This window comes from Pteropus vampyrus, unplaced genomic scaffold, assembly GCF_000151845.1.
Source record: "Pteropus vampyrus isolate Shadow unplaced genomic scaffold, Pvam_2.0 Scaffold30, whole genome shotgun sequence".
NCBI classification, from domain to species: Eukaryota; Metazoa; Chordata; class Mammalia; order Chiroptera; family Pteropodidae; genus Pteropus; species Pteropus vampyrus.
This window is the reverse complement of record NW_011888811.1, coordinates 6,612,596-6,625,084: the sequence shown is the minus strand read 5'-3', so window position 1 is coordinate 6,625,084 and position 12,489 is coordinate 6,612,596. Positions and strand designations below refer to the sequence as shown.

The 12,489-nt window shown below is 36.6% G+C and overlaps 1 protein-coding gene across 1 annotated transcript in view; it reads right to left on the bottom strand.

Annotated features, from left to right (window-relative positions):
• The window catches only part of GABRB2 (gamma-aminobutyric acid type A receptor beta2 subunit), a 214,973-nt gene that overhangs the window by 17,688 nt on the left and 184,796 nt on the right, over positions 1-12,489 (bottom strand). The window contains exon 9 of the mRNA XM_011356779.1: positions 8,554-8,691. Coding sequence (XP_011355081.1) covers positions 8,554-8,691 — 138 coding nt within the window. The remainder of the gene's footprint in view (positions 1-8,553; positions 8,692-12,489) is intronic.

Below are 12,489 nucleotides of genomic sequence, written 5' to 3'. Positions count from 1 at the left end.
TGGTGATCACTTTGCAATACATACTAATATCAAATCATTAAAATGTATGCTTTAAACTAATATAACATTATCTCAAAAACACCTCCAAAACACTAAGAAATTAAAAACAGTTGTAAAAACGCAACTACAAATAAAAAGGAAATGTTAATTTAAAAAAAAGATAATTCTTTGAGGAGAAGGTTCCTGTTCTTAAGCCTGTGATATGCACTGAGAATTGACCGACTAGTCTGAGTCGACTGCACAACCCTCAGTACAGTTATCAAGACAGCAACCACTAGCTGCTCAGGGTTAGAATTTAAGGTGCAATTAGTTTATGTTCCCTGAGTAAGGTTCTTGCTGTTCACTGTGGTCCACAGATCAGCAGCTTTGGCATCACCAGGAAGTTTGTTAGAAATGTAGAATCTCAAGTCTCACCCTAGACCCACAGAATAAGGATCTGCACTTTAACAAGGTATCGAGGTAGCTTTAATGCACAGCAAAGATGGAGAAACACTGATTTAAATAATCTCTTAGATCCTTTAATGTTCTAAAAGTCAATGACTGCAGAATTTTTTTTAATGTATTTTTTTAAGAACGTTGGGTATCTCTCTAAGTGTGCTAAACAAAGTCTTCATCTTCTATACAGTAAAGGAGTGGAGGAGTGAATTGGCAATGTTTTTTGTGCTCCCCTTTTGGAATGCTGAATGAATCACAACCAAGGTACCAACTAAATCCTCAGGGGGAGACTGAGCTGGAAAGGGAATGATAAAATCCACCTCAGCCAGGGATCCCTTCTGCAGCTGTGGTCTGATGGCTTCTGTGCATTTAGACAATTACACGGTGAATTACCCGAGTGAGAATATGCCAAATGCACCATCTCCTCTCACAGCCCAACTCTTGTTAGGAGAACTGCTGTTAATCTGACATAGCCTTGTCAAACATCTGCCCGTTCCATTTTAACACCAAATGACCCTCAGCTCTGAGATCTGCAGATGATGGCAGATGAGGAAAGTGACTGCACTTTACAAAAGATAGGCTGCAGGCTGAGTTAGGAAAAGAAGAAAACTATGAATTTAGGAAGATAGGAAAGAACATCAAACCCAACTGCCAATCTGATACTCTATTGAATATAATATCAGCTAGACTCTGTGTCAAATATTGAAAACTCTCAAAACGTACAAACAAACAAACCCCAAAACAAAACCTGGGTGCAAACTCCAGGTTTGCCACTTACTAGCTGTGTAACTGAATATGTCACTTCTCTCTGGGCTTCAGCTTTAGTTGTTAGTAAAATTTTAGAGGATTCTAAGAGTACCTAGTAAATCAGCAACCTTCGACCTTTCCTAAACATCAGAATCACTTGGAGAATTTGCTAAAATTTAAATTCTTAGGTCATCAGAAATTCTGGTTCAATAAACCCAGAGATGGGGCTCGGGATCTGCATTTCTTTGAGTACGGGCCTGTGGTCTGAAGATGAGGCCCTACAGGTCACTGCTATGGGGCAGCGGATGGTGAGATGTATATCCAAGTAGGGAGCTTGTAAATTCTTGGCAAACGTTAGCCTTTAAAAGATTTTGGTAGTTCAGACAGGGGGAGCGACTTGCTTGATGTCACACAGTGGACAGGAGCAGGGATGGAACCTTTCCCACTGCTCCGGAATGGCTGCCTGCTTACTGCCAACATTTCTCAGAGAGCATTGTTAGAACAATGCAAGGGGTTGAGGAAAGATGCTGGTCAAGTCCTTATGTACTGTCAAGTCGAGGAACGGGGTCACGCTGCACAACGGTCAGGCTGTGCCCCACACTGGGGTCTTCGTTATGAAATCGCTGTGTGTCCTTGGACTAGTCGTTCCCCCCTCGCCCTAGCTCTGGGTATTGGTTTCTTCATTTATTCAGTGAGAGGATTCTTTAATGTTCTTTTGAAGGTAAAATACTATTGTTCTATTATGGCCATGCACATCCTGGCTGGGCGGAAGAGCTCCTTGCTCCCTTTTCTGAGATGGAATGTACCTTTTACTCTGAAGCTTTTCCTAAACATGAATGTGAAAGTAACATCTCCTTCCTCCGAAACTCAGCACCTATCATTTGTACCATACACTATTCATTCTGATTATCTCATCCTATTTAAAGAATATCACAGGGACAGTGAATTATTCCATCAGACTGAGAGACGGTGCTTCTGAATTTAGAAATCTTAAGAAACAGAAAAAGTAAGAGTTCTGTCCTTCTGATCCTTCCATAGTAGACATCAACTTCACAGTCACCATTTATCCAACGCTTACTACCTGACAAGTACTTTCCATGTACTGTCTCCCACAATTCTTAAAATCATCTTTTGCAAGAGGAACTGTATGCCCCACTTGTCAAATGAGGAAATTGAGGCTCAGAGAGCATTTCCCATGCTCACTTAGCTAGTAAGTGACAGTTATGGGGCTTGCAAACAGGGTTGTCTCAAATCCAAAATCAAGTAGGATTGATTGAGCTACGTCTGTCTGTGCTCTTAACCATGGTGCTATTCTCCAGGAGTAATAATTTGATAAATGCTTGCTTCATGATGAACCCACTGGTGATATTCCCTCCAAATGTGTGTCCCTTGTGAGAGAAGTCTAATGTCATCCTGTGTGGCTATGATGAGGGGAGCACAGTGTAGATGAAAGACTCACAGAAACAGCCCATGTCTTTGGCTTCAGGGGGCCAACATTCTCAACTGCTCAACTAAAGAATCTGATCCCCAGATGAGGAAATGCTCAATGCTCCACGAAGCAGTATTCACTGTTGAGGGCTAATAATTGCAGTAAGTCTCAGGGGTGGAAGCTGGGGGCCAGTAACTCTCAGGGTGGCAGCTGGGGTTAGCAGGCTTGACCTTCAGGACTGACTCAGAGATGCTTACTCCCCTGTGGGGGGAACAGCAGGTGTTCTCAGTGGAAGAAGCCTGCTATGGTGCCCTTGAAGCCAGTCCAGCTTCCAGAAATTTTTTGTAGCAGAAGCTAGAAGGTATTGAGAGGCAAAGAGACAGCTTGTTTATTGCTGAGAGAGATTTCAAAATTATGTCAGGGTCCATTTTTGTTATGTCTCCCTAGGTGCCCTTTGCCAAAATGAAATGAGCATCAAGCAATCGTGCAAACCTCTTTTCTGCAGAGGCCATAAAAAATTCCTAATTTCTTTAGGAACAAAAGGTTGCTGGAGGTACCGTACTTGTTGTTTTACAAAATAATTTAATATTAATGGAAAGATGGCAAATAAAAATTTAATGCCAGTCTTTGATTCCCACAACTGCCCATGGAACACAGTTTCCTTTCTCACTTTATATTTTTCAAAAGTTCAGAATCTTTGCAGAGTTTTCTCAGTAATCACTGTACTTGTGATACTAGGGCTATTAACTACATTTCCTTGAATTTGATTTTTATCAACTGCAAAATACACCATCAATTCATCGACAGGTATTCATAAAGAAGAAAAGAAATTAAATACTTATGGTATATGTAAGTATTATACTAATTTCAGAAACTTTAAAAGGTGGATCTTTGTTTTAAAATTGAAAATCAGTCCATGTTTCTCCTGGAAGACTATGTTAGCAGTGCACTACAAACTGGGTTTGACCCCTAGGATGGATGTAACCACATGGTAGCATGTGTTAGTGGTGCTGTATTTCAAATGCTAGAATGGAATTGAGCAACCAAAGAGACGAAGTATTATTACTGCAGTGCTTTGAAAACCACAAAGTATGGCCTATAAACTTTTTCTGTTGTTTACTAAGTTTTGTTTAGTGGTGACCTGGGTACTGACAGAATAAATACATTTTCAAAATTTAATTCCTTGACTAAGTTTCTGCCTCCTTGCCGGAAAGGACATGGCCAGGTTCACTGAATCAGAAGGGACTCAGAGAGAAACTGACTGTGTAGTGGAAGAGAACATAGCAGGCAGAGGGCACCGCTCCTGGGAATGTGTTTCACGGATGGCTTCCTAGGTGTCTGTTCCATTTTCTTATCTATAAAATGAAGATTATATCTACTGTTGGGTCCCAAGACAGGCCACCACCAAATATCCTACCATGGCATATTGATTATTTTGAATTAAAGTTACTTGAGAAATGGCCCATGTAAGAAGAAAACCCTGACCTCTCTATCCTCCTAAAAGCAGGAGATGAATCTCCCATGTAACAGGTGCTCTCCCTGCTCTTGAGGGCAGAGGCACTACCTTATCACAAGAGTTAAAAGAATCCAGATTAGAAATGCCTGTATAAACAAGCCTTGTGCCACCTTCACTAGTTTACTATGTAAGCCCAAACTTTGTTCAGGTTTATCTCTAAGGGATACCCAAACCTTTCTTAGACTCCTTTCTAATGAGCACTAACTCTCTCTGTCCTGTCAATTTCTTCAGAAATGTATTATTTGTCTAAAAAGTATAAAAATGTGCCTGGTTCAATCATTTCTTTGAGTTTCATTTTATGATCTGAGTGAGAATCATATTGTGATTGTGCCATGTGCACGTATTAAATTCTTTTTCTATTACTGTAGTCTTACATAAACTTTATTATTAGTCCAGACAGAACTAAAGGAGAGTAAAAAGAAGGAATTCTCCCCATCCCCAAAAGTACCCTCTTGTATCTAGTGATTTTCAAGATAATTAAATGAGGTATCACAGAAAGCACAGTGACAAACTTTAAGTACTACATCAGGGCACGATATTATTAGTGTAATGGGCCTGCCTGCTTGGTTATTTACTACTTACTTTACAGTTTACTATTTAATTTCTCTTCTCTATTATCCTATGTAAGAAGTATATCTTTTTAGATGAGTTATTTTTAGCACAGGAGTTGTATACAAAGTATTTTTAGTTGTTCCTGACCCAGAAAATGGTTTTTTATACTTTTCTCTATAGACTTTTTTCGTTTTTCCGAAATTAAATTTGTTAAAATGGTTTTTAATCACAGTGCAAGTGTCTATAAATTTTAAATTCATAAGCAATTGCTTATAGTAGAATAAATAATAGTAGGTTTATAACAAATTTCAGTCTTCCTTCCTAAAATTGTTAGTGACATGGAAATGAGGCTATATAATTAGCAAATTTCAGGAAGAAAGACTGAATAAACATTCTAAAACTACATGATTTCTAAGATGGATTATTTCTTGGAGATCACATCGTAAATATACGAGACAGATTGACTTTTCTGATGTTACAAATATGGCTTGTTAAATGTCAGAATTGAGACTTGAATCTTGAGTCTCCTGAGTTTGAATCTACTGAACTGAATTAGAAAATTGTTAGTAATTTTTACATGGGGACATGTATCTGCAGGGGGCCATAAACAGTGCAAGCTTGGAAAATAACATTAGTGGTCTCTTTGTCTAACTGTGTCACTGGAATCTTGGATCTCTGGTGACAATATCAATAAGAAAGCTAGATAACAAGGACTTGACTGCTCCCAGGGAAGAGCGGTTACTGTTCAGTTCAGACCATTCCTTCCCTCCCTCACTCCTTCTTTCTGACAGTACTAATTATTAGAAATGAACATGTGCTATTTATATGTAACTATTGGGTTATTCTGTTTAAGCAACGTATGAAGAATTAGGCAAAGTAAGATGTGTTTGTGTGTGGCTTATACGTGCATGAGTATGGTAGGTATAGTGAGGTATACATACTCACACACATACTCACATACTCACTGGTAATTTTCCTGCACAGTTGCTGTGCTGTTTCTTTGTTTAGATGATTAATTTTGAATTGAACCTTTTTATAGGGTTTTCCCATTGCTCAAATACAACTTGAGTATATTTCTCTGGATTCTGCTTATATCAATATTGGCCCTATTTATGCATCTCTGCCTCTCTGTAGAGCCTCCGTCTGAGTTGGGTATTTATTGTTTTTCTTTGATCTTTCTGCTGTTGTTTTATTCTCTATGTCTTTTGAAAAGAGAGGAGAAAAATTGTACATGGGTTTTTAGAGACTTCAATCTCTACTACTCTGACCCTTTTCACAATTGCACACAGATATGACTTTCATGTTTCTTTGTTTTTTTAAGGGTTAGGTGATGTGTGTGTGTGTGTGTGTGTGTGTGTGTGTGTGTACTTGCCACACTCTCATATGGTACTGCTACAGTATGTAAGCTATAGCAGAATTTTTCTAGGGAACAACTTGGCAATATGTATTACCATTTTAAAAGTACATAATTTTTGACCCAGAAATTCAATTTTAGGAAACAGGTTATAAGTCCATAGTGTACAAACACGTCGGTGATGGGATGCTTATTTTAGAGTAGTTTATAATGGAAAACCACTTAGAAACATTGCAAATATCTAACAATAGGTGCTTGTTAGATAAATTATGGTACAAAAATTCAATAAAATATTCAGATCTACTACTTAAGTATACAAAAGGTAAGTGGACAAAAGCAGTATATATAATAGTAGAGCATAATTATGTAAAAGTATGTCACTAACTGAATAAAAGGCAATGTTAACAATGATTATATCAGAGTGTAGGAATTTAGATGGTTTTCATTGCCTTTTGTACATTTTTTTAAAGAATTATCATGAATTAGTTTTATAATCAAAAAAATAGTAATAGAGCTAAAAAAGAGAAAAACTGGGAAAGGCACAGAATAATGGCAACTATTTTACTGAGTGTTCTTTGATACCTTACAAGGTCCTTAGCACAATTATCTCATTTAATCCTCTCAGTAGATCTACGAGGCAGAGGTTGTTGTTTCATTTTGAAGTTGAGGAATTTTAAGTATAGTAAGGTTAAACACGTCTAACATTGCACAGCTTATAAAAGATCATGCCTGAATATAAGCCCAGTTAGTCTTATTCTAAAAGGCACCATCTCCCCAGTGGATCCTACTCCCTCTGAGGGCTGTCACACACATCTTAATGTTTTTACATGCTACAGGTTTAACAGTTCATTCAAACTTTTGAATACAAGGCATTATTTCATACTTTAAATATGAACCTAAAAGAGAACTCGAGGGACAGAATAAAGACATACTCAACAAAGAAATGTATAAAAACAGAAGACATTAAGATTCATGTTTCAATGTAAATCACTGAGAAGTCTCTTTAACATGGCATTAGAGAGTGTCATTAACTCATTCAAGCCATGAACTGAAAAATTTAATGCCAGAGGCAATTTTTCTTTAAAATATCATCATGATCTGAGAGTTTTCCTGAATTTTCATGTAACTCTACCCAATCATTAGACCAAGCATGTAGCATATCTTAATTCTAGTTCTGAAAAATACAACGTTCATCAACTGTTTTCATTATATATCCATACTCCAACTTTCAACCGTGTTTTCTTCTAAATGATTAGCATTCTACCCAGAATATTGCCCAATCAAATCAGTCTACTTTAATATACAAAAGAGTAGCTAGAATTAAAAAGAAGACACAGCAGCAACAACACAAATGAGACGGCCTGAGAGAAGAGACAGTAGAGACTAGATGTTTAGCGGATTAGGACTAAAACGGTGACTAACAAAGTCTCAAACATCTCTTCTCCTAGAATCTCCTTAGTACCATTTATCGAACTCTATTACTATAAGTAACATGATAAAGTTAAAAAGAAAATTAAAGTACCAAAACTAAGTAGCAATTTAATAGGTTAATCATACTTGTCCCATACCCCATGGGGAATAACAATGAGGTATCAAAGAATTGGGGTTAGAACAATAAAATTAAGGAAGAACAGGATACGTGGAAGATACAATATTTATAGCTCAGCTGGCATCAAGTCCTCATAAGATACACAAGAATTTAATATCATTCACTGCCTCATCAAGAAACAGAAATTTAAAAAACTCTGAAGTTGGACAAGTAGTGGATGATAAAGTGTAATGGTGACAATTATCATCATCAACATTATCATCATCCTGCAATATGGAGGGCAATACAAATGACAGTTTGCCGATTAAGAATTGCAAACACAAGAATTCAGAAACCAAATGCAAAATATTAGCCAAAAATAGGCTTTCTTTTGAAAAGTTCATTTACATCAAGAGTTTTGACATGTGACAATCTCAATTATTGTCTCTTATCTATCAATACAACAGTGTTGGGCCTGCCAGGATAATACTTATTTGTAAAATAACAATTAAGCAACAAGGACTTGATGCAAACATAACATTCCTACACATAAATTAATAATCCAGGACAAGAAAGAGGTTCCCTAATTCTGAGCCAACCAATAGAAAGAAAGTACAATTTTCCACCAATTCCACTAAACGAAAGAAACACAACAAGAAAACTAAGGAATGCCAGAGTATGTAATGACACTCTATCCTCTCAATACTAATGAAAGAGAATTTCAACATATGATTCCCTTGGCTTCTTTCTCTAGCACAACCATAATGACTGAATGCAACATGGAAGCTCAGGTTCATTATAGCTATATTTAAAAAAATAAACCTGTGAAAACCCCATTAAGGTCTCACAAAAACATTTAACTTATCCCCAAGTCTGTGGGTACAAGCCATAGGTTATCTGCGAAGATCCCATACATTATTTTAAAGGGAACAGCTAAACAAATTGGCTCAAACAAAAATACAAATAAACGGATTAAAAACTGGCTATCTAACCGTATACAGAGAGAAATCGTAATTGGTAGTCCGTCTAGTTGGGGAGAAGTTTCCAGTTGGGTCCCACAAGGATCGATATTGGGTCCCATTTTGTTTAATATCTTTATAAAAAATCTGGAAGACAAAGTAGAGAACGTGCTAATTAAGTCGACTGATGCCACTAGATCAGGATTGGTGGTTAAAGTAAACTGGATATAGATAAATGCTATTGGTCTTTAGAAAGACCGATGATCACAGACAATAGGACTTTTAATTAGTTGTATCTTTTAAATGTATTATTTAAAAAACCCCTAATTCCAAGCACTAGAAATAAATAGACTTATAAGACTGTAGTGGCTTTGCATAACCAAAGATTAGGCACATTGGACACAATACAGACACAACACTCATAAATGCAGCATGAAGAATGCCCTCAAATGGAGATCTTTTTGGTGCAGCATTTTTGGGGAAACTGGTGGTGTGGGTCTCTCAGTATTAAAGATATTAGAGGAATTTCATATATGCAAGAACCAATGTGGTAGAAAGGCAAAAGTAATTAAATTGTCAAATGTGTATTCATTTAGATATTGGCAGAAAGAAAACAACATAGAGCTTAAATTAAAAAAAAAACAGTTGAAAACTTGAAGAGATGAGCAAGAATACTGGGTGAAATGATCAAAAAGCAAATTTCACAAGGAAGCACACACATACATACATACAAATAGAAGAATGCAAAGGATAATAGGAAAGACTCCCCTAACACTAGAATAGAGGTTATATATTTTTTGAACTACTCTAGAAGACATTTGAGGGGAAAAAATTCAGTATAACTCTTATTAGTTTGAGGTTTATTTTAAAAATCTTAGTATTTTACAACTTAATTTATCACATGAAGACAACTGTGAAAGTGACACTGCTTGTTAGCCAGGAACTCTCATGTGTAGACAGGTAGGTGTTTCAGATGAAGTGAATATATAAACTAATGTAGAATCAGCTTTTTAATTTTATATTATTTTTTCACTTGCTAGAATAGTGGATTACATACTGGATAAGGACTGGAAAACCCAGCTCGAATCTCAGAAATTCTGATAACTTTGCTATGTAACCTTGGATATTTCACTTTCCTTAAGAGTCTTAGTTTTTGCATCAGTTAAATGACAGGATAAAAACTGTTTTAAAAGTGGCGGATGCTCTTGTTAAAAACTTACAGGAAACTAATACAGAGAAGACATCAGAAAAATATGAAAGTATGCTGTGGAAGCAACGTGGGCTCCTGCCTGGCTAGCCTTCCCATTTTCATCCCTCCCTGACCTCAAGACAGATCACAGCATAAAAATCACTTTAGATGATGTGACTTGCTGCTTCCATTTCTAGGAAACCATCAAAAGAAAGATGAAAAGGTCAATCCTTATTCTACTGACTGATTTTTCCAGAGCAGCCAACAATACTTAGTTGATTATATGTGCCCAATCTTCGGGGGAAAAAAAATTAGAATTACAATTGAAAAGGGACATTTTCGATAAAAAAAAAAAATAAAAAATAATAATAAAGTGGCATTATTCATGATGCTGACACAAAAGAGAAGACTGTGCAATCAATCAGAGCCCAATGTGGGTCTCCCCTAAACTTTCCTGCTGGGTTAAAAAAAGAAACCAGGGGAGTCTGAAATGTCAGATGGTCACCTTTTTGTTTTAATCTAATCAAGAGAGCTGTAAGTGTTTTGGTCTAGAAAATAATTGGTAAATTTTGAAGTAGTTCATTTGCTATAAATTTTACAGCTAATATCTCTTGATAAATGATTTTCCTGCTTCGACTTTAAAACTTATGACCAGAAACACTTCTCTGTAGATAATTCTTTCTCTCTTAGAGGTGGGGGTGCATCCTACATGCTATACATGTAAAATGTACAAGCAAGCATCGCCAATAGGTCTGGAGACTGCAAATTTTACTTTATAAAGTAATGATGTCTACTGTTTATAATAATTTAACATTTTATTAGTGTTTACCACTTACCGAGTGCTTATCATGTACTGGAGACTATGTTACTCTCTATACATTATCACAAATAATCTTCACAAAAACTTATGAGAGAGGAATTAACCCTATTTGACAGATGAGGAAACTGAAGGTCAGTGAGGCTGATTTTTTTTTTTTTTTTTTTTGGCCTATAGTCACGAAACTATTAAGTGGAGGGTAAATCTTCTACCTGATTGACTCCAAAGCATTTCTTCAGTAACACTGTGCCAAGTCATAACTCCCGATGTCTTGATGATATGCTTGCTGATCAAAGACAGTGGAGAAACCACTTGTCTTATAGAGTTTTAAGAAGAGGACATTGTTTCCATACCTCAGTTTCTAACGTTTGAAACTGGGAAACTGGACTGGAGCAGGGGTTCTTTAGTTCACTGATAATAACATTCCAGGATGGGTAACATTCTGTTATGGGGAGGCTGTCTAATGCACTGTAGGACGTGCAGCAGCATCCCTGGCCTCTACTCAACAGATACCAACCAGTAGCAATCTCCTCTCCCAAGTCTGAAAACCTAAAATGTCTATAAACATTGTCATAGATCCCCTGGGGGCAAATTTGCCTTTGTTTTAAAGACCACTGTATTAGAAAAACTCGAGATATCTTTTCTGTTCTCTCATATTCTATGCTCTGAATTGTGGGTCCAACTGCAACCAAGAGGATGAGCTTTCTCATCACTGTGGGGTACCTACTACGTGGACCATTCTCTACCTCCATCTCAGTACACTGAATTTAAAACTATCTGAAGTTCTCCAGGTTCAGTTTGCTATAAAATTGCTACCCTCTGGGTCTTAAATTTATCATTTAAATGCAAATTGGTATGAAAAACTAAGGTAGATTAAAATGTAAAAAGATGGAATATTAAGTCAGCTTTGCATTAGGCAACTGATTCAGACTCATTTTAAATCACAGCCCTATGAGATAGTTTTATTTATTCATTTTCTTTTCTTTACTAAGGCTACTGTGTCAGGACAATCATAAAACGGGTTTAAATTTAAATAGCGTTCTCTCACTTGACAGCCTGGGAGAGCCATGATGCTACTTTGGAATCTATTGAGAGTTTTCAGTAAGTGAAACCTCAGGCATTGCAAAGAAATTGACAATTTCCAGACCTGTGGTTCATTGGGTTTCAAGGGCCATACTTAAAATTTGCCTGATTACAAATAACATCTCCCAGGAAAGAAGTGCCTTTAACTACAGAATAGTTTAAAATCGAATATCAGACCTATGGATCTGTGAAAAACATTAGTGAGTCAGAAACTTTCACTGGATTTAATCCAAATAAGACTCAGTGGTAGACTTTATTTATGGTGTTCTATCCTTGGAATTAAATTAAATAAAATTAATTAAATAAAATTAAATTGACATTAGAAATATTAAAATGTCAATTAAATAATTATTGGTATGCTTAAAATGTCAATTTAATAATTATTGACATAATTCTAGATAGTTTAAAAGTATTACTATTTCCTAGTTCCATCACTATGACCCTAGATATACCCCTTGACAATCTAATCAGAGTTTCTGGGGAAGAAACTCAGGCTTCAGTATTTTTTAATTCTCTTCCAGCCATTCAATTGGGCACCCAAAGGTGAAAGCTATTTCCTTTAAGAATGAACCGGGTTAACAACTGTGTGAGAATCATTTCTTGACTATGCCTGACCTAAACAAGAGAGTAGCCTCCTGTAGGCAGATGGTTCAGTGCTTTCAAGTGGTACCCGTGGAAGGCATTAAGTAATTATCTGTCACTTAAGGAGAAAATGATTCTTTTCTCCCCGTCCATATCTCTTTCTATACTTCTGATGATTTCAAGGAAAACGTCTCAGTGTTACTCACATCTCTGTACTTGCTTATCTCCCTTTTAAATCAAAGAGAAGGCAGAGCTCAGGCCCAGAGCCTTCATCTAGTATAACCTAGAGTTTAATAAC